Genomic DNA, 23,376 nt, shown 5'->3' on the forward strand with positions numbered 1-23,376 from the left:
CCACGTCCCACCAACTGAATACAAAAACAACAAGGATGAAAATTTGTGTCTAATTTAAAAAAAAATCTTTGCACCTTTTTACACAATAGATGGCTGGTTGGGTTAGAGTATAAAAAAAGGTGGAAGAGGTTTTTAGGGTTGCAGGGGATCTCCGCCCGCAATGAAAAATATAATCAAAATTTGACCCAAAGAAATGCGTTTTGGTCCACTTTTTTTTTTTCCGGCATTTCAACATAGAACCTACCAAATGACTACTGTAGTAGTTCGAGAGCATTGAGACTTCTTTGGTAGCTGATTTATTATGCCCCGGTCAAGGGTACCAGACCATTGTTTGCAGAGGAAGAAACTGGAGGAGTGTAGAGGTACGACAGAGGGGCAGACCCTAAAACGAACAGGGATTCAAGGTACGTTAAAAGGGGAGGGATGTTGTCTGTAATAGTTTGGTTATGGGTTAAGCCAGCTAAAATTAAATTATGAATCCGGAGTCTGGAAAAATCCAGACGGTAAAATAAAAAGGTGCCAACAACTCGTTTGACATGTTTATAAGACTGTCACCAAGCATTGAAAAGCATGTATACGAAATTATAGAAATGTGACAAATTAAATAAAAAAAGGCATGTCGCAATAAAAAAGGTAAACAGTTTTGTTACCTGTTTTGTAGGTGTGCATGCAACTCACATCTCTGCATACTCTGCTGACACTCTTTCTGGAAGGGGCAATCCACCATTAACTTATCTAAAAGATTCCGCACTAAAAGGCTGGACTTTCTACAGTACTGGAAACTCAGTTTCTTCCTGTCCATTGGACAAAAGTTTTGTTCCTTCATAAAGTTCTCCAGGCACTTAAAGCAATAGGTGTGTCCACAAGGAGTATCCATTGGCTGAAGCAAAGGCTGGAGGCAGATTTGGCAAGAAAGTTCGTCGTCCACATCCTCCTGGAAGTTATAAATGTGGTTTTCCTGAGCAGGGTGAGACTGGCCGCATTCTTTGCAAAGTTCACTGATTTTACAGCTGGGTTCAAACCCCAATGAATCTGCCATGATGAGGCTGTAAGAATTTACCCTTGATGACAGTAGTGCAGATTTTCAACCCGTTTAAGGGTCAGTAGTAAGTAACATTATTGTTAGGTCCTGCAAGGAAAAGAAATATTCCAAAATTAGCTAAGCCAGTAGAAAGGAGCAAAATTAAGGTATTACAAAAATTATAGCATATCAAGTGTCTTTTATTGCTCTAGAGTATCAGTTTCAGGGCCCCCAGAGGTCAGTAACTATCAAGAGTCTGAACCGGATGAATGGATGATATTTCAAGGTTTAGCATAGTCTAGTTTCTTCACTCTGGTCTTCACAAACAAAACTCTTTTACATGGTTATGCAAGCACAGAAAATCAACTCTCAACAGAAAAGAGGCAGTAGTAGGACAAAGATGAGTTGAGGACCAAGTCCACAGATTCCATCTCATCTACGGTACAATTCTTCTTTGAAAAAGGGACTACATTCACGATCTCCCACAAGCCAGTGTACCTGCAGCATTCATGCCTGGAGCGCACATCCCTACTGCAAGGAACCATGTGTGCTTCCTTAAATGTACTTACACTTGCTCAATCGCACAGAAAATGTGACAGTCTTAACTGATAAGACATAATGGGGGTTGGTGGAGAGTTAGAGTTACAGTGACTACGACCAGGAAATCTGTGGATCACATGCTTTTGGATCAGCCAACATTCAATTCTATAGCCAAGCACTGCCTTTAGGGCAGCTGCCTCCCAATTACAAACCATCTTGAACTTCGGCAGCTAATGGAAGAGGGAGATGTATTCTGTACTCTAAATGTTTTTTTAAACCAATAAGGACTGCCACTTGTGGAGCTGGATAACAGATGTGCACGAGTAGGCTTCCCTAAAAGTGCGACTCCTGGCCACTCTGGACCTTGTACTCAAAGTCACATCACACCCTCCAACAATGGGCAACGACATCAAACTTAACCAGGGAGCTAAAGACTGTTACAATATAGCACCATCTAACTCATTTGCTCCAAAAGATTGTACCACTCAAGCAGGTTTCCCTGCTCAGACTTACTGATTCCTACAAAGGAATGTGAGACACTTCTTCCTAAAGAAGTCCAAACTGCCTATAGATCATAGATACAGTGCCCTGCTACTTCTACAAGAGATGAGTGCTCAGGCATTCTTCCAAACATGCTACCCATCTAGGGTACCTGCCCCGCAGGCACCACCATCATCAGACCAGCCACGGGATCCCACAAGGACCATGAACCTTAAGATCTGATTTACTGGACCAGCATGATGATAGTGTAAAATCAGTTTCCACTCTGCCGCTTGACTTGCAACTAAAGAACGATCAAGCCACCCATAGGTTACTCGGCAGGTAATGCACTCGACCTGACCTCTGGCCCTGACCAGCACTGTGAGTATGCAGCAAGTAACACCCAGGTCTTCCCAAGAATAATGGTCATGTACAGCCACAAAGCACTACACAGCACAACCCACATGGCTTTGCTACCACTGCACAAATCACTTCCCAAGGGGGTTGCGATCTGTGGCTCTCTGAAGGTGTTTAAGTAGGACTACCATGACCCATCACTATGGACTGCTATGAATGGGGCTGATGGTACTTGTAGTACAAAACATCTAGAGAGCCAGAGTCTGTAGACACCTGTCCTAGGTATTTTAATTAACTCACTGAAGGGGGAGTATAGCACTAAAAGCCACTGGAGTTGCTTTAGAGAGCCAAGCATGCACAGCTCATAGTAGCCTTCAGCTGCGTCTGGATTTGTCTAAACTCCACTGCAGCCGAATAATCAATCAATATCTTCTGGACACCATCCTCTGCTCACCTCGATACTCGGTCAACCCCTGTTGCATCACTATTCGAGCCAAAGGCCAGAAATGGACATACTGCAATATATAAGCCTACCTTCGCTGTGTACATTTTAGAGACCACTCTCACTCAACATCAATCATGACCAACCAAGACCAGGCTCAGCCTTTTCTACATGAGAAAACTACTTCCACAGCCAAGCCTGGCCACTCGGGCAATAATTCAAGCTCTTCTCCAACAAGAGCTGCAGGGAAATTTCAATAATTTCTCCACTAGACCCTACTGCAGGGTGCCACTGCACACTTGATTGAAAAGCTCACCATAGGTAGTTAGTGTGGATTTTGTCCTTTGCCGATGTGAGGGGCTGGAAACTCGCGTTTAAAGCAGCTACTAAGTTTAGAAATCCAGCTGTAGCCAAATCACGGTGGACTGAGAACTCGGAGAACCGGCTCTAGAGGAATTACAATCGGATCAAAAGTTGATATCGTTCGACTTCTGTCACCGTTAGCCACACATTACCCAACTAGATTTTCTGCAAACTTTAGCAAACTCCACCACCTGTAACGCAAACAAAAAACACTTAACCCAGCACCCACCAAGCCCGGGATCATAAAGCACCATGGGTTACTCCACGGAGCTAAACCTGCTATTAGCCAGCCAGAAAGCGAAGTGCTTGGCTATAGTAGCCAGTTATTTGGAAACAATACAAGCCGAATTAGATAATACACAGACACCTTTGGAGAGTCTAGGTAGGCACTTGGTGTCCAGCTCTCAGCCCGACCATCTCAGGGGGGCAAATTATAACAAGCAGACGGAGCCCACGGATGACCCTCCTTATCCCCTCCTTTGTTCCCTATCCTCTCAGGGGAATGAGACATCAGATGCATGCTAACAGCCCAAAATTACCCCTTCAAAGTAACATACTTACACCCGCTACAAAAAATCTCTGATTCCACACTAAGCGAATGCCTGGAGGGAGTCATTAACCATACTCCACCCGCCACGATCCAGGACATACATGCCAACAAGACCTCTGCCGCAGACCTCAGATGCCGACTTCAGAGATTCCAGCAAAAAGAAATGGCAAATCAAGGGCCTATAAAGAATTTCAAGCTAGCCCTATTAAAGACAGATCGCTTAACAGACATGCACTGGAAATCCAGCACTATATCACTAACCATGATCTCAACATGTTATTCCTGACGGAAACCTGGATTACGGACGGTAGCGGTCCAATGCTCACTCTAGCCACCCCAGAGGGTTACTCCATCTTTTGCCAAAACAGACAGCAGGGGATTGTAAGTGGCGTGGCAATTATTGACAAAAACTCCTTCAAGTTATTATTGCGAGACCCTACACCTAAAATTCACTCCCACACCATCTAGCAGCGTTAACTTTCTACTTTTATACCGATCACCTGTGGCGATACCCTGTTTTAATGACATAATTCAACGCATATCCAACCGGAACAGGACTAATAGTTCCACTCTTTTCCTGGGTGATCTTAATAGATGGCGATGCAATGCGGTTGATAAAGAAGCCATTGCTCTTGAATCAGCCCTGAACATCATTGACCACCTTGTAATCAATAATGACTCGAAAACAGCCATAGGCAACATCATAGACTGGATCGTGGCTAGGAACCTAGATGTCAATATTGAAAGTACCACGCTGTGTATATGGAATTATTATATGATCAACTTCTGCATCCACCTCAAAGCTCCCCCAGCAGAAGTGAATAACCTGATAAAGAAAGTTCCTAATCAGAATTTCAATTTCAAAAAAGTCCTGGAAACAGACCTCCAAACATGCGTCACCAGAATCATGATTACTACCACAGAGTCTGTCCACCACAATTTAATAGTCAATACCGACAATCTTGAGTTTGTAAATCTACTAGATAAACTAGCCCCACTAAAGACAAACTGTTCGCGATAATACAGGATACCAAAAGTGCTTCACACCCGAGCTCAAAGCGATGAAATCAGATAAAAGGAAAGCAGAGAGAAGATGGCTGAAATGCCCTTCTCCTGAGAATAAAGCCACTTGGAAAACGCTAGAGGCTTTACAAAACAGCAATCAGATTCCAAAAGGTGTTTAACAAATCGATGATGCGGACAAACAAATCTATCCGGAAAACTCAGACCGTTTGAAAAACCAGAAGCCCAAATCGATGATGTTTGCGCCTACAATCTTGGACTGTATCAGAGCTCAATCTGCCTTTGAGGCAACAGTATCTAAGGCAAGAGACAAAAGAAAGAGTACTTGAGCCAGGCTAAGGCTCTGTCAAACCCCCACAATTTCACTGTCTGAGCTAAACCCCTGTGCTTTCAAACTCCACCCAGTATCAATCCCAGACCCTACAAAGATGCTGGGTTCTATGCATCAGTCAGCTGCCGAGGCAACATCTTACCACCAAAAATTATCTTAAAATCATTATTGTACCCTTATTGGTAAGACTTATTAATGCTTCCTGGCTCTGTCCCTGAAAATTATCACAGTGACTGGGGCTAGACCCTAGCGATATAATCAATCTAAGACCAACAATTAATTGCAACTAAATATCATGAATAAAGCAGCTACGTTACAACTCCAGACTTTTATAGAATCCACTGTCATCCTACACCCCAGACAATCAGGCCTCCTACCATCCCACACTACCAAGACCGCCCTTGTCGATCTTCAACCACATAAATTGGGTATTGTGGACCGGGGAAAGGTAGGACTGCTGGTCCTACTAGACTTGTTGGCAGCTTTTGATCTCCTAGACCATGAGCGCCTACTCTACATCTTCGGAAATACTGCTTGCTGCTCCCGGGAAACAGTGAAAAGGATCCAATATTTCCTGTCCGGCCGAATGTCCAGCTTTTGCTGGGAAAATGCCTCTTCAGCTTCCGTACCCACGACCTGCGGTGTCTCCCAGGGAGCGTGGTTTGTCACCTGTGGTTTTTAATCTATACATCCAACCACTTTGCAACCTCCTGTAACAGACTGGGGTCTTCTTTACCAACTATGCAGATGACATTCAGCTTGTCATGCAGATTGCAGGCGATTATGACCTCGACTCAGCGGACCTAAATCACATCTATGGGTCAAGTCCTGGATGACAAAAAACTGGATGCGTCTCAATGGAGGGAAAACGGAGCCCCTAATCTTTGGATCTCCGCAAGATAGGGCTAAATCAACAAACTACAAAGTGTTCGCCATTCACGACTCCAATATTACAGTCCTGAGCAAGGTTAAAACCCTTGGCATACATCTCGACTCATCTTTGGGGGCAGAAACCCAGGTCAACCAGACCTAAACAAATTGCACCCATCATCTAAGGCTTCTGAAAAATAGTTGCCCCTACATGACTGAAAACAACTGTGCGATCATAGCACCTTCCATCATTTTGTCAAGGGTGGACTACTGCAACGCCCTTCTCATTGGTGCTGACAAGAAGAGCTTGCAGAAACTACAGATGTATGCCACACTTTGAGGAACAGATTATGGAGCTAAACTCCCACATTATCATGTTGAGGAACCCATTAATCATTCTTGGGGATTTAAATTACTGGGCTAATGACATCGGGTACAAACAGGGCCAGGCCTGCTCCGATTCTTTCACCGCATTGGGACTTAGTGGCTTGATACTGCCACTGACTAGGAGGGCACACCCTGGACTGGCTGGTATCTCACAATCTCCTAATCTCACACCTAAAGGTATATTACCCGGTGTATGGTCCGACCACTCAGATTCAAGCCTCAATTACCCCCCGAAATCTATAGCTAAGAAGGAAGCCTTACCACCGATTACCAAACTCGTTTGCAACTTTAAAAACGTTACACTTGAAAGTTTCTCAACTCACCTGGTCTTGAACCTTAAACCCCTGTCTAGTTTCTCAGTCCTCCTCGCTTGTGGACCATCTCACTACCACCTTAAAACAAGCCACCTCGGACCTGGCCCAGCTGAAACAAAAAACTTAAGCCTGAGGTGCACCATAACACCTGGTTTACTGACAATATCTCCGGTAGGCAGGAAAAAAGGGTTTCTGAAACGGCCTGGCGACAAAATCCTATCCCAGACTCGTTAGAGCAGTATAAATGGTCTGTCAAGAAATATAAGATGGAAATTATTTCATCCAATCCTCTTACTATAAAAATCGGATCAACAATGCCCAATCCAAAGTTAGTGAGCTTTTTAAAGTATTAAGGGACTTTCAGGATCCACCTCCCTCCAATACTGTTATTAACGATGCGGCTTGGTGTCAGACAATCCATGACGGCTTCCTGGCAAAAAGTGCGACCCACAGAGAGACCATCAATAACCTTGTCACCAAGCAGGACTATACTTGCTCACAGGCTCCTCCCTCCGACATCTATACCATGTTTTCACTTCCATCATCACACCGTTGAGCAAGTTTCTAAAATCATTCAGGAACTTAAACCCACCTCCTGTCCAGCAGACAGCCACAGGGCACATGTCTAGAAGGACTCCATCAAGATTCTTGCACTCTGGATGACCAGGCTTATTAACCTCTTGAGAAATGTGTGGTCCCTTCCTCCCTCAAGGAAGCGTTGATCACGTCGTTGTTGAAAAAACCTAGTCTTGACCCTCAGAGTCCTGGATAACTATTGTCCTATCACGAATGTGCCTTTTATCCTAAAGATCATGGATAAAATGGCAGATCGTCAGTTGCAAAAACACAGATCATGGGATTCTCGGGGCACGCTAATCGGGGTTCAGGGCTCAGCACTGGACGAAAACCGCCATGCGGGGCCTTAAATCCACCTTCGCGATCATGGTGGATAATGGTCATCCCGCCCTGCTGATGCTCCTGGACCGCTCAGCGGCTTTTGTTTTTGTGGACCATTCGCTCTTGGTAACACGCTTGAGGGAGGTCGCCAACTGTTCTCCAATGGCCTCCCAATGGATTTCATCCTTTTTTGAGCCCTGTACTGTCTGTGTGGCTGTTGGGGAAGAGAGCTCTGACCCACATATCCCAAACCAGTGGAGTTCCACAAGGGTCTTGCCTCTCCCCAACACTGTTTAACATCTATATCCGCCCACTGCTCGACATGCTGCATGCACTATGGTATACCAAATACGTTGAGGATACCCAGGTCATCCGCCAGCTGAGCGGGAATTATGTGCAGGACTCGGCCGCCATTAATACCATCTATGAAGCCATCCAGGACTGGATGGCCACCAACTCACTTGCCCTCAACTGTAAAAAGACTGAGCTAATTGTGGCTTCTAAAGTCTGCTTGGCAAGACTAGATCCTGCCTACGTTAACTTCACAATTGCCTCTAACATTATCCCCGTATCGAAGAAGGTGAAGTCGTTGGGCGTCATCTTGGATGAGGAACTCTATGCGTCCCCACGTGGCCTTCATCCATTCTTCCTGCAGCCTGATTACCAAACAAATCAATTATATTCGTCCATTTCTCTCGTTTAACAACTGTGCCCTGTTAGGGGTGCTGTACTGTAATCCCACGGCCAGAGCGAGGACCAACAAGACACTATCGCCAAACTTCAATCTACAAAGGGGCACCAGACAAGGCTGTCATCTCTCCCCTCTAATTTTTGCATTAACAATTGAAGGAATGGCAACTTACCTACGTTTCAGACATGCTTGGAGAGGGATCCGAATCATGGGGACCCCCAGATCATTTCTCTCTATGCGGATGATACAATGCTATACCTAAGAAACCCTGACACTAATCTGCCACCCATTATGCAAGACATTGGGGTCTTCACAAAATACTCTGGATACAGGATAAACCAGGCTAAGTCAGAAATAATACCACTGTCCAACTCTACAAATCAGAAACGCAACCATGGATGTCTTCCGCTGGTCCCCCACCACTGCATGATATCTGGGTATCATAATAGCGACAGACAAGAGCACCCTGTACACCAATAACTATGCCCCGTTCTTGGTGCAACTAGAAAACAAGCTCAAATCATGGGTCAAACTACCACTGTCCCTGTACGGACGCATATCCCTACTTAAAATGTTGACAGTACCGAAACTACTATACCTCTTCAGTGGCATCCCAATATGGCCAGGAGGTACATTTTTTGATACATTACAGAAAATGGTCTCCAATTTTGTCTGGGGAGGAAGCACGACCAGACTCAGCTGGCCAAAGCTATGTGAGAACTACGACACGGGAAAGCTGGCAGCTCCCGACTTTCTCCTATACCATTACTCCGCAAAGGTATATTTTGCCAAATACTGGAATAATCCTGCAGAGCAATTAGCACATATTAGCGCTGAGGATTTTTGCGGAATCCCCCTAAACCTGAAGAGTATGATATTCGCCAGGGTCCCAGAGGAGAAGGTACTGGCAGACCAGTTATCCTCAACAGTACAGGCATGGTCGTGGATACTCAAAAGGGTGTGTTGTGACACACCGTACTGGTCACACCTACCACTATGGCACCATCCCACACTTGAGGCCACTATGGACCACACCATACAAAGATGGGACCCAGACAAGAAGGCAGAGATTTGGGATCTCTTCCCTGAGGGACGATTTCTTACTGCTGCCGAAATCCAAAATAGAACGGGCCCTGGCCTATTCACAATCCTACAATACCAATGCCTGAAAGCAGCCTGCATGAAGAAGTGGCCATCCTTCCCGATGGCTCCCCCTACACAAATTCTTATCCAACATTCTGACAGAAGACGGATTGACCAGCAATGTCTCCACAATGTACAAAATGGTACGTACCCCATCCAAAAATTAGATGAAAAAGGAATGGGAAAGTGATCTGAACACAGTGATCGATGAGCAACAATGGGAAAATTACTGCAGATACACCAAAGCCATCTCCCTATGCGCTAACTTCAGACTCATACAGCTAAAAATCCTAAATCACCTGCACAGTACCCCAAGTAAGATCTCCAAATTTGACCACACTAAACAAGTGCGCCAAGTGTGGTGCGGTTCCTGCAAATTTGATTCATATGTATTGGGAATGCCCGCCAATCAGGCGTTTCTGGGAGGAGATAGCGGAAACCATGAGTGACATACTGAAAAACCTGCTGGGGGATATCAAAAAGGCCTCTATAAAAACTTGCAGACTATTTGCAATGGGAGGAGCAGTGGCAAGCACAACATCCTCAGGAAATGGAAATCCAAAACCCCGCCCACTCACGGAAACTGGCTCAGAGAACTTATAAACGTACAAAAAAATAACCAGGCTACTCACCGTAGTGACCACCTTACTCCTAGTCCATAGTCCCCTTTCCCCCATACTTATGGAACATTCCTCCGTCCTGTGGGACGGGACCGGAGCACTTTGTAAAAAGCAACCAAAAATGTTGCAAAAAATGTTTTGTCCTTCCTCTCTTTCAGCGCATCACCCATCAGTCCTTTTCTATCGTAGGTCCAAGACCTCTTAGCAATAACAGAGGAACCTTATTAGAGGGGACGGCAGGCGGGCGTATGGAGGAAAGGGGACTATGGACTAGGAGTAAGGTGGTCACTACGGTGAGTAACCTGGTTATATTCCTACGTCTCGTCCCCTTTCCTCCATACTTATGGGAGATTCCCAAGCACTCCTTAACACAAATTATGGGTGGATGGAAAAACCCTTACTGAAAAAGGTTCTTCAGCACAGCCTGACCAAACTGAGCATCAGATCTTGAGCTCATGTCTAGACAATAATGCTTGCAAAAGGCAGAAAGGGAGGCTCAAGTAGCAGCTTTTGCGATGGTCTCCCAGGGGACATATTTATGAAAGACAACTGCAGCTGCCTTGCCCCGCACCAGGTGTGCATGAATACCTTTAGGAGGCTTCAGCCCTTGGACGGTGTAAGACTCCGTAATGCAGGCAGCGATTCATTGAGAAATGGTCGCCTTAGAGCCCTGCTTATCTTGTGGGTTACCAAAGGTCACAAAAAGTTAAGAGCTCCTAAGCTCGGATGTTCTGTCCAGATAGAACTTAAGAGCCCTTCTAACATCAAGACAATGCAGAGCCCTTTCTGCCTCCGAGGCAGGTTTCGGAAAAAAGACCGGCAGGGAAACTGACTGTTTCAGATGGAACTCAGATACCACCCTTGGCAGGAAAGTGGGATTTGTCCGTAGGACCACCTTATCCTTGTGAAAGACTAAGAAGGGATGCTCCACCGACAAAGCCTGGAGCTCACTCACACGCCTTGCTGAGGCGACGGCGACTAAAAAGGACACTTTCCACGACAGGTGCTTGAGGTCCACCGTGGCCATTGGTTCGAAAGGTTTATGGCACAGCGCCGTCAGGACCACATTTAGATCCCACGTCGGGTGCGGACTACGAATCGGAGGATAAAGGCGCGTCAAGCCTGCAAAATGCCTCTTAACCACTGGGTTAGACAGAGAGTAAGAGCATTGGTCCGTAGATAGGTAAGCGGAAACAGCCGACAGATAAGTTCTGCATGACAAAATGTGAACACCCGACTCTGCTAAGTAGGATACAAAGGACAGTACTGTGTCAATTGTAGCCTCCCTTGGGTCCAACGTGACAGAACCTAAGCCATTTGCTTCTGTACTGGGACCTGGTCGAGGGTTTTCTGGCTGCCTGGATAATAACCATGTTATCCGCAGACAAGCCAAGATACTCTAAAGACTTGAACTCAGGCACCAGGCCGCCAAGCTGAGCGATTGTGGGGAGGGGTCCCACAGCTGCTGTTCCCCCTGGTGAAGAAGATCTGCAGATACACCGACAGCTGTTGAAGTTCTGAGAACCAAAACCTGGCCGGCCACCACGGGGCTATAAGTAGAACAGTTCATCGAGTTCTTCAATTTGCAAATCGTCCGGTAAACTAGAGGCAGAGGCGGGAAAGCGTAAGATCTCATGTTGTCCCATGGAATCTCGAGAGCATCCCCCAGAGAGGAGGCTCCCAGCCTGCTTCTGGAGGCATACAGAGGAAGCTTCTTGTTTGCCGTTGTAGCTAAGAGGTCCTCTTCCGGTGTGCCCCAACGCAGGAAAATCCATGAGAGGACCTCCGCCTTCAACTCCCACTCGTAGCTGACCATCGTCCGTTGACTGAGGGCATCTGCCGTGACATTCAGCTGGCCCGGGATGTCTACTGCAAGCAGCCAGGCACCATGCAGAACCGCCCACTCCCAAATCTGGATGGACAGGTCCACGGGGGGGCTGCTTCCCCCTTGCTTGTTGATGTAATACAGCGACACCACATTGTCCGTGCGGATACGGACCACCTTGTTGGAAATGATCAGTCTGAACACCTTGAGCGCTAGGAAAATCACGAGAAGCTCCAGATTTATGTGAAGGAGCTTGTCCTGAGGCGACCAAAGATCTGTGACCTGAATAGGGTCCAGCGTCGCACCCCATCCAGGAAGGGAGGAGTCAGTTGTGACCGTTAACATCGGGTTTGGGTCCTGAAACCCTGCCTCTACTGATAGGTTGCTGAAAGACAACCACCAGTCCAGGTCCGTTCTCACAGAAGCCAGAATCGTTATCAACTTGGAATCCGGATCCACAGCCTGAAGCCAAGAACTCCGAAGAGCCATCTGCGTCTGCCTCATTTGGAGACGGGCAAGAGGAAGAGCCAACACACACGAGGCCATGAGACCCAGAAGCCTCTGGAACCACCAGGCCGACATGCTCGCCGACTGCGCAAACATCTGACACGTGGCTAACAGATCCGCCATTCTGTCCCCGGTCAGGTACACTCTGCAGTCCATCGTGTTCCAGCGAAAACCCAGGATATTCAAGTCCTGAGAGACCGTCATGGAAGATTTCCGCCAGTTCACCGACAGCCCAAGGTGAAACAGGAGCTGGAGGAGAGACTGAAGATTGCAGGCGGCTTTCAAAGGGCACGGGCTGAGCAAGAGCCAGTCGTCCAAAAACAGATACACGTGGATACCCTGCAGACGAGGATAGGCCGCGATAACCGGCATCTTTGTGAAGACACGCAGCGCCGAACGGAGGCCAAAAGGAAGCACTTGAAATTGGAAGTGCTCATCTCTGCGGGAGAGATCTCCTGTGTGGATTCCAAATCAGAATATGCATTACGCATCCTGAAGGTCCACCACGCTGAGTCATTCGCCCCCTGGCCTGATCATCTTGAATTTCTCTTGGAGTAGGAAAAGATTGAACTGGGAAAGGTCTAGAATGGTGCACAGGCCAGCCTGGTTGGGTTTGGGCACCGAAACAGCCGGGAGTAGAAGCCCTCCCCTCGTTCCCCAAGGGGAACGGGTTCCACAGCTCTGAGATCCAGAAGTTTCTGAACCTCTGCTTTTAGGAAGGACGACCCAACTGCTGGAAAGGAGAGTTGAAGGGCGGGGTAAGGGGTAAGGGTAAGCGGAAGCCCGCCCGAGCGACTGACAAGACCCACCTGTCTTAAACTGATGGTCTGCCACGCCTCCCAATGAGACGCAATGCGTCCTCCCACCGGTCTCGTGCGAGCGCAGAGGACACTCATTTTGTAGGCTTTTTAGTGGTGTTACCACCTGAACCTGAGGAGGAGGCTGAGGAGCGGGAGAAAACCCAGTCCGTTGCTGCCTCCGGCGGTTATTACCCGAAGGGGTATCCACTCTACGAGATTTCCGGTCTAGAAAACCTCTAAAAACCAGACGAGAGCCGGCTTTGCGATAACGGTCTATGGGTCGTAAAAGGAATTTTAACCAGGACCGACAAGGACTTAGCTGTCTGGGTGCTGTCCTTCATCTTGGTCAGCTCCACATCCGTTGTAGAATGGAACAGCTCCTTACCATCAAACGGAAGGTCCAACACCTTGTCCTGCACCTCCTTTGAAAATTTGGTGGTATGCAACCACGCCTGTCGGGAGGCATCAACTCCCAGCATAAGGCCCGAGCCGAAGTGTCTACGTGGTGAGCCGCAACCTCCAGCAGATCCTAGGCCAAGACCCTGGCATTGGAATATCCCGCCTTCAAGTCTTCCAGCTTCTCGACCGGAATGAACTCCTCGAACTCCGACAGACCTTTCCACATCCTCATATTCGCCCCCGCTAACACTAGTTCTGCATTGGCCTGCCGGAGCTGCAACGCCGAGTTAGCGAAAATCTTCCTCCCAAGGGAGTCGAGGAGCTTGTCCTCCTTCCCCAGAACCGGAGTAGCTGTCGTAGAAGAAGATGCTGCAGGCCTGGACTGTAAAGTGGCCGCAGCCACCACTGTGGAAGGGGGGGGGGGGCGGACAAAACGACAGGGCCACCTCTTCCGAAGAATGCAGTCTCGCGCGTCAATTTTCTTATTGCCGAAAAGTACAGAGGGTGGCTTTTCCCAAACCCTACGGACCTCAGCCAAAATGTCCTTCTGCAAGAACAGGGCAGTACGCTCCAAAGGAGACAGGGTGAACGCCCCAGAAAGCACACCCTCCAGCGGAGCGGGTGCCTCAGGCACCGGAACATCCAAAAAGCACATCATGTCCAGTACCCGGTCATGAAAAGCTCTAATAGAGAGGGGCAGGTCCTCGTTGTCCTGATCGCCCTGCGCCTCAGGCGACAGGTCAGGATCCTGCTGAACCGTGTCAGGCACTGCTTGGTCCACAGGGGACAATGGCGGAAGGGTGGGGGTAGGCAAGGGCGCCGCCAGCGGAGCCAGCGGAGCCAGCGGAGCCACCAGAGGAGCCGGAGGCACAGGTGGGCATATCTCCCTAAAAAGCCCCTTGAAATATTCCCTCATGGGGTTGGTACGCATGAGCAGCTGAAATTAGCTGAAAAAAAGTGTCCTCCGGGGACTGGTTTGGAGCTACCGGAGGAGGCCTCTCATGGAGAAGATAATTCCAGGGACGCAACGGGGAGGGTTGCCACACAGGCCCATCCCCCGAAGTGTCCACAAAAATCAAAAGTGCCGACCCCACATGCAATGAAACATTGCGCGGAAGGGGCATCCGAGCGTTCCAGTCGTAAACTGGGTGAAAAGGATGCGCACAAGGAATTATGTTCACCCACAGAACCAAGCCCTACACCTGAGGCCGATGGCTTAGTTGTAGGGGGAAGCGCCCAAAATGTCCTCCGTGGTCGTGGCGGGAACGGCCGCCATTTTGCCATCACCTGAGGGGAACTGCGGCACCTGAGGAAGGGGTCCCCGTCGATGGATCAAGGTTCTTAACTTTAGCCTTTACGTAAGGAACCTCAGCAGAGCCGGTACTATGAGGCCTGGAATGTTTCTGCGACATACCAATAGCCAAATTAGCTTTCTCCGGAAGGACCTTGGCGCTGCCGGTAAAGGAGGAACTTTCCTTCTTTGCCCCATCAACAGTTCTGGCGTCGCCACAAGAGCGGGAACGGTGAGAAACAACTTTCACTGATAAGGCCTTGCCAGGCCTCTCAGAAATGTTGGTAACTTTAGCCTCTATACGAGGGACCTCGGACCCAGGTCCGGTAACAGCCTTAAAAGTGCGGGCCTCGAACATCCATTCGGTAACACCAAGCCCAACCAAGGCATCGGGGCGCACCCCGGTTTTATTTTTGAGGGAAGCCGATAAAGAGGCCTCAGAGCTAGCTCCAGTACCTGGGTCTGCAAGCCCCCCCCACAGGAGGGGGCCTCGGAGTGTACTCCGGTATCCACAGGCCCCTTACGGAGACCCTCGGAGAAAACTTCTGTACAATTTTTAGGCCCAGAAGGCACCTCAGGGCAATCCCCGGTGACAGAGCGACTAGGGAAGAAAATCTTCCGCAGATGCAAGGGTGTCCAGTCCCGAATGAGCAGAGAAAATGACTGATGGGCGATGCGCGGGGCGGAGCCGAGATGGGCGGGGTTACGGCCGCGTGCCGGGCCCCGCACAGAAAGAGAGCAAGGACTAAAAAGTGTTTGCAAAATGTTTGGATGCTTTTTACAAAGTGCTCCAGTCCCGTCCCACAGGACGGAGGAATGTCCCTTAAGTATGGAGCAAAGGGGACGGGACGTAGGAGTATGAAGAAGCATACATCCGAGGCTTCCAAACCATTTCCAGACCAAAAGATATCTGGGGTCCCCTCAGGGAGTACTTGCAAAGCGTAGAAGACCCTTCCGATGAATGCACTGCTTAGACCTCAAAATGGAAGTCTTCCTAATCGATGTCCCTCTCAGCCCCCCTCCTTAGCCTTAATAATTAACATAATGTGTGATAATGCATATCTATTTGAAATAACTGATATGAATTCTCAATGTCATATGTTGCTCCCTGCACTGTAAGATGTCAGCAATAAATAAAGTTAAAAAAAAAAAAAAAACACTGTGCAGCCCTGCTCGCCACTGCTTTAGTTGGCTCTATGCTCGACTATTGTAAAAGTCTCCTAGGTGGCACGCTGCAAGCCAATATTCATTCCTTGCATGTCACACAAAACAATGTGGTCCGTGCAATACAGGGTCTTCCCAAATGTGCCCATGTCTGAGGCCAGAGGGTCACTTCACTGGCTACCGGTGAGGCCGAGGAGCACCCATAAGATCCTGACTCTCTCCTTTAATTATCAAAAGAACCTGTGGCCCAGCTACCTTAATGACAGAATAAAACCCAAAGCTGGAGGTAGGGCGCTTCGATCCTCTGCTTATCCTACACTCATCCAACCTAGATACAAATTGGTGCACTTTGGGGGTACCATCTTTGATATACAAGCCCCCTGCTTTGGAATCTCCTTCCAGGACATACGTGCGATAGAAAGCCTAGCTTGTTTTAAAAAAGAAATAAAGACCCTCTTCTTCAATCAGAACCTTGAATGACTCGTGCCTGTCATCCTCACTCCTGCCGACTTCTGATTTCTTTGTCTTTGTTCCTATTCTGTGTTGCGCTCTGAGGCCTACGGGTGAGTAGCGCGCTATAAAAAGTTAAATAAATACAGGTCATTCAGAATATTGCTGTACGCATTATCAAAAGAATCCCAAGAAAAAAAGCATCTCACCACAGAAAGGCTTTCCATTGGTTTCCTGTTAAAGCGCAGGTTCAATTTAAAGCAGCCACCATGGTGCACAAGTGTCTTCATGGCAAAGCACCTACCTGAAATACCTACTGACCCCCTACAAGCCGGCCAGATCATTGCGATTGTCCAACTTGGTGCAGGTAAACTGCCCAGCTTTCAAGCTAACAAAGGGTTTGAGCAAGTCCTTTGCCGTATACTCAGCCAGAACATGGAACACACTGTCTGTATCCCTTCGGTAAGAAGCGAACATCAACCTCTTCAGGAAATCACTGAATATGTTTCTCTTGGAGTAAACCTCTGGCAGCTTCATGACTCTCTATGCCAATCGTCCTGTCTTTCTGTTCCACCCGTGCATCTGTGCGCCCCGATGCCTGCGGACTCTGCCGCGTTATAAACTCAAATAAATAATAGTTTAGCAGGCTCAGAATGACATTACCTGGCATCACTGACACCCCCATCTCTCTTGGCAGTCGGCATGGACACACTTGCAGATGTCCAACTCAGACCGACTATCTGCCACCATAACAAGACAATCCCAAGCGGAAAGACTCATTTACATTTTTTTTTAAACTTAATTGGCTCAAGGGGCAAGTGGTTCTAAACAAACACCATCATACAGGCCACCTATTGCGAATTTTGCTTGGATCTCAAATTCGTGAACCCCTAAAGGTGCACAGGGTTCAAAACGACCATGCCATAGTACATAGTGCGTTAATCCTCTGAATCAACTCCACAATCCCCTCTTCCTTTAAATCCAATTCCACTAAATAGCCAAAACCCAGCAGCCTTTACCACCCAAGTGTTCCTTTATCACTGCCTGTATTCCTTCTAGTTTTGGTTCTTGTCCCGCTTTATGTAATTATTCTAATCTCATCTTTCCTCTTTCCATCACCCACCTCTTGATATTGCTCTCTGGAATGCTTGCTCCCTTGGTCACAAATCCCCACTCTGTCTTAGATACTTTTCTCCATCTGAACCTAAACATTTTATTACTGAGACATGGCTTTTGTCTCACAATTCTGTTATTCCTGCATCCGCTTTTGCTGCGGACAACATTTCTTCACACACCTTGGCCCTTGCCCCATGGGAATGGAACTGGTATTCTTTACCACCCATCTTTTGTATATCTTCCTAGTTCATTGTCACTTCCCTTCATTTGAATATTCACTTCTTTCTCTAAACCTGAATCATTTACTTGTCTATCGTCATCCTGGTCCTGTGGGAACCTTCTGTCATGATATGGATATCTTGCTTTGTGCCATTTCACCCTGTTGCACTCAATGTATACTTCTTGGTGATTTTAATCTTTATCTTACGCATCTCTTCTGTTGACTCACATCCTCTTTATGCCCTCCCTACTCCTCCGTCATGTATCTGGTTCTCGTCTTGATCTTATTTTTATTTCATCTCTATCTACAGCATCTGTTTCTGTAAAACCGGTTTACACTCCTATCACTTTCGATTCTTCCTTCCCTTAGCTACTTCTCCTGGTTCCGAAGCTCTGACATATGTTTGGGATCTTTGTGCTTTTAATACTCCTTTTAGTTTCCTCTTGCATTTCAAATCTTCCTACGCATCCTTCATTTGCTACCCTCTCTGCTGATGATGCGGCTACAACATTGTCTTCTCTCTTTGCTTGATTAGCTTCTCCACTACTTCTTTTTGCCCCTCTCGGAAACCAGCTCAACTATGGCTAAACCCCACCTTCGCTCTATGCGACGAATGCTTCACCGTCCTTCTCCGACGCAGATCACCTCGCTTTCTCTTCTCGTCATACACTATATGATTATGTTCTTCTTTCAGCTACATGCACATACTATTCGGATCTTCTGAAATCTCAATCTACTCATCCTAGGTGCCTGTTTCAATCGCTCTCTCGTCTTCTTTCTCTCCCTCTCTCGACTATTTACTTCACTACATCTTAACTTCCCATGGTTTTTCTTATTTTTCTTCAAAGATGGCCACTCTTCGAGTGGACATCGTTCCTTCCTCCGTTTGCTCTTCTTCCCCAATATACTTGCACACCTGGGTGATCTCATCTTCCTCTCCGATCTCTAATTCTGAGACTTTCTCTCTACTTGCTCATGCCCACCCTACTTCTTCCTCTGACCCGATTCCTTTATTACTCATCTTTAAGTTTTATACTTTACTTTAATATATTTGTAATGCGCACCATGGACTCAGAGGCATTAGGGCGTGGACAATAGTACAAAAACAAACAAAAAACACAGAACCATCCCTCGATTGTCTCCTTTCTTACCTCCCTCTTTATTATTTCTCCTTGCTTCTACCTTTCCTTCATTCAAGCACGCTTCCATTCTTCCCATTCTAAAGAGCTCTTTCTGTGACTCCTCACTTCCCGCTAATTTTCAACTTATTTCTCTCCTTCCCCATCCTTCTAAGCTTCTTGAGCGCCTTGTCCGTTTCCAGGTCTCTGCTTTTGTCACAGAAAACTCTATTCTTTCTGGTTCCCAGTCTGGCTTTGGCCCTCTCCACTCTACTGAAACTACTCTCCTTTCTGTTTGCAATTCTCCGCTTTTTGCTTGTTACACCGAACACTTGTCTCTTGATTCCATTGCATTTATCTGAAGCTTTTGGCACTGTGGATCATACTCTTCTACTACCTTGTCTTTCGGGTTTTCTGGATCAGTTTCGTTCATATCTAACCAAACGTAACCGGCATAGTGGGCTGGGTCCTCTTCTGACACTACCTCTTCTTCACGGCGTTCCTCAAGGTTCTGTCTTAGGACCTTTTCTTTTCACTGCTACACATCTTGCTGATTTTGTCATTTGGAATATCCCATAATTTCTATGCAGATGATACCCAGCTCATTTCTCCTCTTTTTCATCTTCTATTTATAATGATCGTGTCTTCCATCTATTAAATCCTGCATGGTCGATCATTTTCTCATCTTAACTGCTACTAAAACCGAAGTAATGTTTTTTTCTCACTAACACTATTCCTTCTTTTGTCTCATTTACCCCTTCACAACTACCTATTTCCTCTTCTGCTCGTAATCTTGGTCTTTATCTTGATACTGAATTATCCTTTTCTCATATTTCTATTAGCTCACGTACTTGTTATCATTTGTTCAACATTCACAAATCCAGCTCCTTTCTTACCTTTGATCTCTTCACTTATCTTTTCACGTTTAACATATTGCTCCACTTCTCTGAACTCTCAGTCTCTCGCTTGGCTTCTATAAAGTCTGTTTTCAATGTTTCTATTAGTTTCCTATACCTTCGTTTCCCTCATGATTCAATTTTTCTGCCATTCTCTTCTCATGGCTGGCTTTCTATTCACTCTTGCATCAAATGCAACTTTCTCTGTCTTGGTTTGAAATCTCTCTATGGCCTTGCGCCCTACTATCTCTATTGTCCCTCTTTATTCTCCTTCACATGTCCTTCACTTTCAATCTCAATTTTTATTATCAGTGCCGTAGCCCCCCACCCCCTGTGCCCAATCACTGTTTTGTTCTTTTACTTGGCTAGCTCCATCTCACTGGAACAATCGTCCGCTATCTCCTCGTTCTATTACCTTTTACTCTTAATTTTGTACTATTCTTAAAAATGATCTTAATTTAGAACGACAAATTTGAATACCTTCTTGTAGTTTATAAACCTGCATTTTATCTTACTGTAAAGTGTGTTTGTGGTTCAGCGCTTTGGGGTATAGCGCTATGTAAGGCACAAATAAATATTAAAATACAAATAAATACAAGTATCACTGTAAGGTATACCAGCTCAGTTAGTACACACATTACTCAACCTATTCACTCCAGCCGTAGCCAAACCTTTGTAAATACACCTCATCCAAATACAATAAATACAATAAACACAAAAGGTCAGAGGGCACTCAACACTCAACACCAATCTTAAAAAAAAATAAAATAGGATTCCCTCAGCACCCGAGCACTAAAGCAGCATGGCATACTTTCCAACCCAACCACAATATTACAACAAGCATTCCTAGACCCTAATCCCTCAATCTTCCCGCCCACAGAGCTAAAGAAAATCAAGGAAAACCTATTTAAGCGCATATCCCTTTTTTACCTCAGTTAGCCTCCGATATTTCCCTTTAACTTCCAAAAAAGGGAGCCAACATTCTCCCTGAAAAGTTTACAATCTTGAACCATTACATCAGGAAAACACCGCACTGCCTCAAGACATTACTCTAAACAAGAACATTTGAACACTTTATCTTAGTTCCCATCGCCTACTACTAAATCTTTACATGCTTCAATTGATGGATCTTTTCAGTGACGTCAACCTTTATTTTTATAGATATGCACACGACAGGCAGAACCCCACAGGTCCCCTCCTTCACCCTTACTTTTTAATCTGCATCTATGGCCACATGCAGCAGTTGTAAAACAGGCCCGTCTACATTTTCTAAACTAATCAGAAGATACACATCTTAGTGAAATTACATGGTGAAGTACCAGACAGAGGTAGGTAAGGACTTCTATATTTATTAAGTCTTCTTCATACAGGCCACCAACAGAGCAGCGTCCTCTCACTGGGCTTCTGCAACGGACGGTACCACGTCCTTTCATCGCCGTTTTTTTTCGTGGCATTTTTTGTCGTGGATTTTTTGCCGCAAAAAAAAAACAATCGGAAAATATGGGGGGTGGGTAGAGGGATATAATGTTTCTGGGGGTTTGGGATGCTAGATTCGAAATAGGTGGGAATGGGGTTTTGGGGGGTTAACCCCCCATAAAAGAAAAATAAATTAGTTTTTTCAGAAAAACATCTGCGGCAAAAAGTGCTGTGAAATAAAAACGGCTGATGGAATTACATGGAACCCAACTGACACTATTGCATTCTCATTCTAGCACACACTCTGCACATTCATTCCTTTCATCCATTCCATTCAACCACACGTCAAATTACACACACACACACACACACACACACACACTACAGAACATCAAGCATGCTACACACCTCCCTCCCTTATACATAAACACAATGAAATTGCAAAACAATGAGAGGATATGTTCTATTCATCTATTGAAACTGAACTGTTTGAAACTTACCATCACAGTCAAATATCGCACGTTGCCTCATCTTTCTCCCAGACTTCATTTCCTCAGTAAAACTTCTCACACCCCTCACTGTGTTCCGGTACACCCCGATCATAAATTCTCACCACTCTACCAACATCCCAAATACTTTAATCAATCCTATGTCATTATCGCATTATGGAACACTTTCTTGATTCTGCAGGGTTTTGACCATCTCAATGGTCCTTGTCTCAAAGCCATAGGCAACTTCACCTTCACTATGACACCAGTTTGCAAGTGACTGACTGCCTTCCCCCTGTCAACATATTTCTTGTTAATCATTTGTGTCTCTCGTACACATGACCTCGCTCTCTGCACACATTGCCAAGACCATCTCGCTCTCTACATGCAGGGAGGAGACAATTTGCAATTCACCCCCCCACCCCCCTACTCCACTCAAAAGGGGATACCAGTCGTGCCATGCAGTGAAAACAGACGTTCCTCAATCCTACTGTTGACCAGCTTCTCCCAATCTTCACTATTCGCCCAATGCCCACCTTATGCAATCCTTTATAACCTTATTGAACCTTTCCGTCATACCATTAGCTTGGGGTGATCTATAGCAGTATATTTGTGTTCCACCCCATTCTCTTTCATGTAGCCACACATCTCTGTAGACCTGAACTGAAGACCATTATCAGTGATCACTTCACAGGGGTACCCTTCCCTTTTAAATAGAAATGCCATGTATTCCACAACCTCTCTTGTCGTAATGTTCCTAGAAATGTTCACTTCCACCCACTTCTACAATATATCAATTAAGACAATGCAATACTTCCGCACACCCTGGCTACAAACTGGTGCAACAATATCCATAACCACCTTCTCCCATGGAAATTGGGGCAACTGGCACCAGTCTCATGGGACTCTCCCTTGTCACCAGACCTTTCCTCACCCAACGTGCACGATACACAACTCGTTCCACTTTCAAATCACAGCCTGGCCACCAATATTCTGCTTGAACATCTGTTTTTCTTAATTCCTTGATGCCTTTCATTGGCAATATGACCAATCCTTTTTCCGCACACCCAAAGGTGGAATTATCCTGTATCCCCCTCATGACATAACCTTCATTCACACACAGTTCATCCCTCACATCCACAATCCTTCCAAATTTGAACCCGATACACTCCCTGTATATGATCTTATCCCTTGCAGTGCACAAAGCCATATCTGCAACCATGCCGCCATTCCATTCCTCCTCAATAATATTTTGCTCCACATACAACACACAGTTCTGTTCCTTTTCATCATCTTCATCTTCTCCATTTTCTGTCAGTCGAGATGGACAATCAGCAGGACCATTCCTTTTCTCTGGAAGTTATTCAACCTCAAAACTATTTGTGGAGCGCCACGACCCATTTCCTTATCCTGGACGACACTCCATCCAAGCCTTTCTTCTGCAGTGCTTCTTTCATTGGCTTATGATATGTTCTGATGGTACAACTTGAACCCCACAAAAATGTTTGGAATTTTCCAACAGCCCACTTTATAGATAACATCTCATTTTCTATCGTGGAGTAATTGAGCTCCACTCCTTTCAGCAAGCATGAAGCAAATGCAACAATTAATTCTTTAGCCGATTCAATGTGTGCGAAGACTGTGCCTAAGCCTGTGT

At 46.2% G+C, this 23,376-nt stretch overlaps 1 protein-coding gene across 4 annotated transcripts in view; it reads right to left on the minus strand.

Moving 5' to 3' along the window:
- LOC138480808 (ligand of Numb protein X 2-like) overlaps positions 1 to 23,376 on the minus strand; it is a 1,017,991-nt gene that overhangs the window by 678,868 nt on the left and 315,747 nt on the right. For all 4 annotated transcript variants that reach the window (XM_069612553.1, XM_069612555.1, XM_069612554.1 and 1 more), the window contains exon 2: positions 651 to 1,129. In XM_069612553.1, the coding sequence (XP_069468654.1) occupies positions 651 to 1,039 (389 nt within the window). In that variant the 5' untranslated portion in view covers positions 1,040 to 1,129. The remainder of the gene's footprint in view (positions 1 to 650; positions 1,130 to 23,376) is intronic.

The sequence above is a fragment of the Ambystoma mexicanum genome, chromosome 5p (genome assembly GCF_040938575.1).
Source record: "Ambystoma mexicanum isolate Mex_15411 chromosome 5p, UKY_AmexF1_1, whole genome shotgun sequence".
NCBI classification, from domain to species: Eukaryota; Metazoa; Chordata; class Amphibia; order Caudata; family Ambystomatidae; genus Ambystoma; species Ambystoma mexicanum.